This window comes from Clupea harengus, chromosome 4 (genome assembly GCF_900700415.2).
Source record: "Clupea harengus chromosome 4, Ch_v2.0.2, whole genome shotgun sequence".
Lineage (NCBI taxonomy): Eukaryota > Metazoa > Chordata > Actinopteri > Clupeiformes > Clupeidae > Clupea > Clupea harengus.
The window spans coordinates 356,989-364,115 of NC_045155.1; the positions used below are offsets into that span (position 1 = coordinate 356,989).

The 7,127-nt window shown below is 42.4% G+C and overlaps 1 protein-coding gene across 5 annotated transcripts in view; it reads right to left on the reverse strand.

Moving 5' to 3' along the window:
• Positions 1-944: 944 nt before the first annotated feature.
• The window catches only part of slc2a4rg (SLC2A4 regulator), a 79,275-nt gene continuing 73,092 nt past the window's right edge, over positions 945-7,127 (reverse strand). For 4 of the 5 annotated variants that reach the window (XM_031565639.2, XM_031565638.2, XM_031565641.2 and 1 more), the window contains one exon: positions 945-6,085. In XM_031565639.2, coding sequence (XP_031421499.1) covers positions 5,932-6,085 — 154 coding nt within the window. In that variant the 3' untranslated portion in view covers positions 945-5,931. The remainder of the gene's footprint in view (positions 6,086-7,127) is intronic. The other variant, XM_031565640.2, reaches the window with a different exon arrangement.

Here is a 7,127-nt window from a genome sequence, read left to right on the forward strand (position 1 = left end):
AAAACCAACCGCCACTATCGGCCGTGGTGATTGGCCAAACCGCCACTATCGGCCGTGGTGATTGGCTATTGATCTCCTGCAAATCAGGTCAACAAGAGAAACATATTTAAAACCTTTATCCCCCACCCCCACCCCCAATCATTTCAAGCCAGAAATACCAAATAATACACATAATATTAAAGATTTAAGATCGCAATATAATACACACTAACTTTAATTAGTGCATGTTATCAAAAACATACGTAGGGACCTGGTATTAACATGGAAGGAAGCCACCTGGGGGCTCCACTGCAGGCCATTCCTAAGATATGAGACAGAAGGCTCTTATGAAAATAAATCTTGTGGGACTTTAGAATTGTTCACAAATGTCTTTGCACTAGCACAGCTTCCTATAGGAAAGACAACACATGAGTCAAGGTCCTCAACCCTGAGGAAGAAGCGGCCAAGGAATAGAGTCTCTGTGTGTGTGTGTGTGTGTGTGTGTGTGTGTGTGTGTGTGTGTGTGTGTGTGTGTGTGTGTGTGTGTGTGTGTGTGTGTGTGTGCCTGTGTGTGGTGTGTGTGTGTGTGTGTGTGTGTGTGTGTGTGTGTGTGTGTGCCTGTGTGTGTGTGTGTGTGTGTGTGTGTGTGTGTGTTCATTCAGAACTCTATCTCTCTATCATTCAACGATGCACAAAGGCACTGGACAGTGACACAGCCTCCAGGACACCAAACCAAACAGCCTCTAAAGGGTTAAACTCAAGACTGCTTATATATGCTTATAACACACCAGACGAAGGGTTCATAACTGCTCGCTGCCGTAAAGTACCGCCCACACACACACAGCATCCGCCAGGGAGGGGTAGGGGAATCACCTCGGTCCCTCACCCTTTCATTTTGGCATACCGTGGCAGTTGTGACCATAAACGCAACTCTCAACAACAACAACAACAAAAACAAAATCAGATTGTTTTCTTTTTTTTTTTAAATTCCACATAGAAAATACGCATCTTTGTGCAGTACAAGTTAGTGCAATTCGGTTTTCATGTCTGTAGGCTTACATGTATGGTTTTATTTTTTTTTTTTTTTCCCTCGTGATGTTGTTCTTCTCATTGGCACTTGTGAAGTGAACTCTTTGTACGACCTTCAGAGAAACCTCTCTCTCTCTCTCTCTCTCTGCCCACTACAGACACCAAGCCCCCCCGCATCTGAGCTTAGGTTCAGCACCGACCCAAACAGGTAAGAGAACCGCACCATGGCCACCAGTTCACCCAGGGAAGTCAGTGGGTTTTTGTTGTAAATCTTTTTTTCATAAAATGCCTCTGGACCTACAACAATTCCCCTACATCTGAAGGATAATAGTTGACAATTGTTTCTGTGTCTTCTGCGCATATTCACACTTGGTTTGAGGCTTTTCTCCTTATCATGCCTGCAGAGTTACACAATCATTGGAAGTCCAGAAGCCTTTTCATTTTTGTCAAGAAAATGGACTTACTGCCCCTTTAACTCACTGATTCAAATGTGTCCGTTGTTCACTGATAACACAGTAGAAATAAAGGTCTTACGATTCAAACTTGCCCATTCACTGCTGATATAGTATAAAATAAATAACGGTCTTTTGGGTGTCTGGGCTGGATTTGGGCCGGCTGGTTCTCTTCCTGTTGGGTTGTATAGTTGCCATGGAGACCGCTCAAAGGTGGGACGTGGGACGTGCTCGTACGAGAGGAGTCCAATAGCACTGTGCACACTTGTCAGCGAGTGTGGTGACCCCTTGCTATTGATTACATGAGCTTATGAACAGTCTTATGTGTGTGACCACGATGGTCATTCAAATGTTGCACTAGGGAGAAACTTAGCATAGAGAGCGTCAGATGGAGGACAGAGAGGAGCTGGTACAGGCCTACATACAGCAGAAACTACATTCAAAGAAGTGTCTACAATCAAGACAGTATTTAAGGGAAACGGTGATCTGTCTTATCAAAACAAAATGGACTCTTGTTTTTTTTTTCTTCTTCTAATGCTTTTGTTGAAACGAACAAAAATGAGTTTGGGTGAAAGGTATGTAATGCTGAATACGGGAAGCAAATAATCCCTTCACAGAGTAGGATGAAGAATGCACAACTACAAATTGTCATTCCAATGGATTTGGCAACTACGTGACTATATGGCATCAGACAGGATATTATAAAAAGACACATGCCGGCACACATCATTTTATGTTCCCAGACTTTCATTGTGTGGACATCTCCCTCCCCCTGTGCCTAGATTGGATTGGACGTGAATACTTTGTTGTTTTTCTACCAAAAAGAGACATTCCAAATGTAGGGGTACCATTTATATGGTCCAGGAATACCTGTCTGTAGTCCCCCCTTTAGCCACTAATGCTACATCTAAATCTGAGCTGGATTAGCATCGTCTGAAAAAGGCCACGTCCAAATAGCCAGATAACGGCTGAGACTGGAATAGGTCTCGGCCTGAAGTGTCTTGAATCCTACAAGGATTCGGCAAGTCTTTGCTAAGCAGGGCCCCGTATTGACAAAGCATCTCGAGGCTAAAAGTAGCTCCTAATTTACAGATTTACTGAACTAAACTAGACTCCTAAAAAAACTAGACGTACCGCATAGCGCTGTGTTATATGACCGGCGCAATGAAGTGAAAGAATGAGTAAGAATTAAGGGGGAAATAACTAGATCACTTCCATTCCAATTCAAGTTGAATGATTACTTGAAATACGTTTCTGGCAACAACAGAGTCAAAATGAAAGGAATAGCTTGTGAATGGGGTGGCTGTACACTGACAGGATGGGAAGCAGTACCTGTGCTATATTTGAGCCTTTTGTGAACTTACATGTATACATCTGCAACAATATGAGCTTCATTGTATAACTGTACTTGCCATTTATTTTTGTTTTGTTTTCATTTTGAGAAATATGCATGTCATGTAAAATGTAAGATTAATAGTTGAACGCAAGAATATGTTTGAAAACCATTTTAAATGTACAGTAAATGCTAACTATAGGTGAACGAGTATCGACATTTAGAACAGGACAGGGGCATATACTAGTTCAAATACAGCCGCAAGCAACAATCATTGGCGGTCCAAGCATAATGTGCGAACTGCCCCGAGCAGCGAAAGGTCGTATGAATGGTTTGACCGCTTCAACAGGTGAAAGAAGGCCATTAGAATTTTGTAACTGTTACGTAAGGATTAAAAAACTAAATACATTCTTAATATAGAGAAACAGAGGAAAACATAGTGTAGCTTGTAGTGACATCTTATGGCTAAACCGTTTGAAATTGGGTAAAAAGCTTTTATATGCCATTATGAATGAGCCTATATAAATTCATTTAGATTGACCATTCACACAGGCATTTATTGGCTGCTAAATTTTGATTGGCTATTTTGCTGTGCAGGTTTAAATGAAACGTATGAGCAAAGCCACGTATGAACATACGGAATTTCAAAAGTTTTGCTTAAGCAGTTATAGATATATATATATATATATATAGTTCTTAAGCGGCGATATTGAAATGTGTCAGTTGCAGCACCCCCCCCCTACGGACGGAATTTCACGAAAGTTCCCACGCGTCCACAGAATGTGGTAACGATGCCGGGTGGCAAGCGAAGCTCCGTGAAGTTTGAACCTTTCCATCACAACATATTGACTAGTGAAGCGCTAGGCTTTTGATTTGAACTTTGAACCTGATTCAGTAGGCGGTGCCTCTCCACCAATAGGGCGCCTCCTAGAGGCCAGATTGCCATACAAATGTCATAATTAATCGGCAAAACAGTTTTTGGTTGTTCGAGCTATTGCCCATTAAGTACTATGACCCTGCCTCACTTTAGAGGGCGCTAGCACCAAGGGAAATACACGCCTAAGGGACACAAACCTTCTATACTGTATCAGCCGTGTGGGGCTACAACAACATGGTAGCATGTTTGATATGGATTGGTGAAGTCGTAACTATAATGATATCGCCGACCAATTCTTTTGATTAAGAGTAATTTACAAAAGCCACACAAGCGTAAAAACTAGCACCTACAGTAAGTCTGGGAGAACTAAGAAGTAGTCGAGAGGACCTCCACTTCACTTCACTACCTGTCTGTCGGCAGGATTATGTCAAAATCTATCTGGGCGATTTTCATGAAACATGGTGGAGGGTTCGAGTGTGGGGCCAAGGAAGAACACATTCATTTTGGAGCGCTGTTTTTGTTTTTGCGAGAAATTGGCCTTGGCGGAGGTCTGCACTCTCAGAGTGCCCCTCTAGTTAATTTGTATATTATATTCATATATTTATTAATATATTGATTTATTGTTCTTTGCGGTAGGCAATGTAGTGCATGCCTAGGAGAAAACTTTTAGTTCGAAACTTTTCGTGCAATTTAGGAGTGCTCTTAGTGGTAAGATCAAATGCTTTGTGAATACGGGCCCAGGGGCTAGATCTGTGTGAGAGTCAGCCAATATGGCTTTCTAAGTCTGCAGTGAGATGCAGTGAGATGCAGAGAGGCATCATTGACTGTGGTAATACTGTAGATTGATAAGATTTCCTTTCCTTAATACAAAACTGCACGATTATCAAAAATACCAGAAATCTGTTTTTGCGTGAGATAACACGTCCAAAACGAAGCAGAGAAATGAAAGATAAAAGAGAGGACATCATTCAACGTTAAAAGTGTCCTCAAATAGACATCTGAAGAGGAAACTATTTCTGTGTGTGAAACTCCAGGGCCCGCTGCAAATCCATTGTAGTTTCAGCTTAAAAGGACATGCAAAACTGTCCAACCCAGGGAGCTCTACATATCTGTCTAAAACAAGGTGCATATCTATAAGGGTACATAGACAAACAAGAAAAATATATCCTTATATATATATATACATATATTTATATGTGTATGTACACATCTGTTTCTATGATTTAATTTGTTGCTTAAGATTTAAACAAGCATGATGATTGTTTTCCTGGTTATGCTTTTGAAGAAGAAGCAAGAGGATAAAGATGACTGTATGATAAGTAAGACTGTAAGATGTATTATTTGCTTCCCGGTAAACTGCTATGGGATAAAGAAAACCTCCTACTGACACTGGGGTCGACGGTGGGATTGTGCACAAGACAGAGATCATCGGTTTGGCTTTGGTTCTCCTGGGAGTCCATGATAAAATTGTGACAGTTAGTGCAGTCCTCGTGAGAGGTCCCTGGAAAAAGGCCGATTCTGGAACGGATCGGGACCGAGTCCGGCCCAGATCTGAGCTAGACTCAGCGGCAATCAGAGACTCGCAGAATCTTCGCAAAGATCACATGAATGTCGCAGAGATCAATTGCATGAATAGTTCAATAACAAAAAAAACATAGCTTACTTGCTTTTTTTCAGACCAGTAAAGACTGCCATGTTTAACAAATGCTACACACAAAAATGATTTTTTTTAAAAAGTCGTCTGGAAATCTTCAACCTCAAGAATCAGGATTTGTGTGTTTTATATTTCTTCCTTTGCTGTTTCTTTTTGAATCCTTTTCGGAAAGGTAAAATAAAAAAAGATCAGCTTAAGTCCATCAACAACACTACCAATAATGCAAAATACACCAGTTCTTTGTTTTGTCAAAAAAAAAAGAAAAGAAAAAAAAAAAACACTTTTTGAGTATTTTTGTGTATGTTTTCATTATGAAGATACGATTACGTTTTCAGTGTTCAGCTGGTTGAGGGTGTTTGGAGCAAAGGAGCTCCCTCTGGTGGCGTGGAGGAGGAAAAGTAGTCAGTCCCAAAGTAGGGGGCCCCTCACCTCAGCAGTGTCTCCCCCAGCCCCTGCTGATGGGAAAAGGCTGGGGGGAGGGGAGAACCAGACCAAGAACCAGCACAGGGGTTAGGCTAGGCTGGCCTGGGCTGGACTGCGGAGGCGTCGGGGGTAGGCTCAGGCTCCAGCTCCAGCTCACGTTTCGGACTCACGGTACCACCACGGCTCAGTCGACGAAGCGCTGGCAGGCTTTCTTCCAGCGGCAGGCCGTGCACCACAGGTCCCTCTTCTCCATGCCGTACACCTTGCGGCACTTCTTCGCCTCGCCCCGCGGCTTCCTGGGGTGGGTTGGCAAGAACCATGAGTGAGCGGGATGAGACCTGATTGGACCATGGGATGACAACTTGCTGAAAACATCCCAACATAAACAAAACATAAACGTACCACTGTCATGGGGGCGACAGTGGTACAGTAGGTAGAGAAGTCGATTAAGCAAGACACTGAACCCCTAATTGCTCCTGATGTGCAGTGTGCCATCAGTGTAAATGTAAAATGTGTATACTATGTAAGTCGCACATATGTAAGTCGCTTTGGATAAAAGCGTCTGCTAAATGACTAAATGTAAATGTAAATTCCCACTCACACTGCAAGCAGTTTATTCGCTGCTATTGTGCTACTACGACACACACACTGGTGTCGGGTGGGAATGGGAGCCAATGTCGTGAATACGGAAAAGTCAGACCGTTAATCTATCCCCCCTGGTAACCTAGTAACAGCTCCAGTGGAAATTGTGAAACACAAGATTCCTGTCTTCTCCCCCCTTCATCCACTACAATGATATCAGAGTAAGCCCCGTGCCCCGTTGATTTCCCATTATTTTACCTCAGGATTGTGTAATGGCTTCTCTATCTGGAGCCATTTCACATAATCCGCAAGTGGTAGTGATCACTTTAAACCCAAGGCTGTCTTTTTATTGGTGAGCTGATTTTGAGAAATTAAACTTTGCCTCAGGCTATGCAGCAAACAGTGTTGACTGGTTGCTATGGTTGCCTTGTTGCTATGCTAGCTAGCGAAGGAAACTTTTAAATAACCTTAAAACGGTTTAAAAGGCAGAGTTCGATTCGCATGAAATGATATGAAGATATATCTAGCTGACGTTACAGTCTTCTCAATTAAACTTATAAAAAATGATTATAGGAAAAAATAATTAACTTAACAGCTAATTGGTTGGTATTAAGACACCCTACCAGCTGCTTACTGTGAAGATGGATGGCTCTGCAAGCTAGCGTTAGAGGGCAAGGATGGCGAGGTCAACCGCCATGAGACCCGGAACGTTCTGCACTTACTTACAGTATTCTGTAACACACACTCAGGTGGGAATAAAGGACATTTTCTGTCATGAAAGACTGAATGGGAATGTGT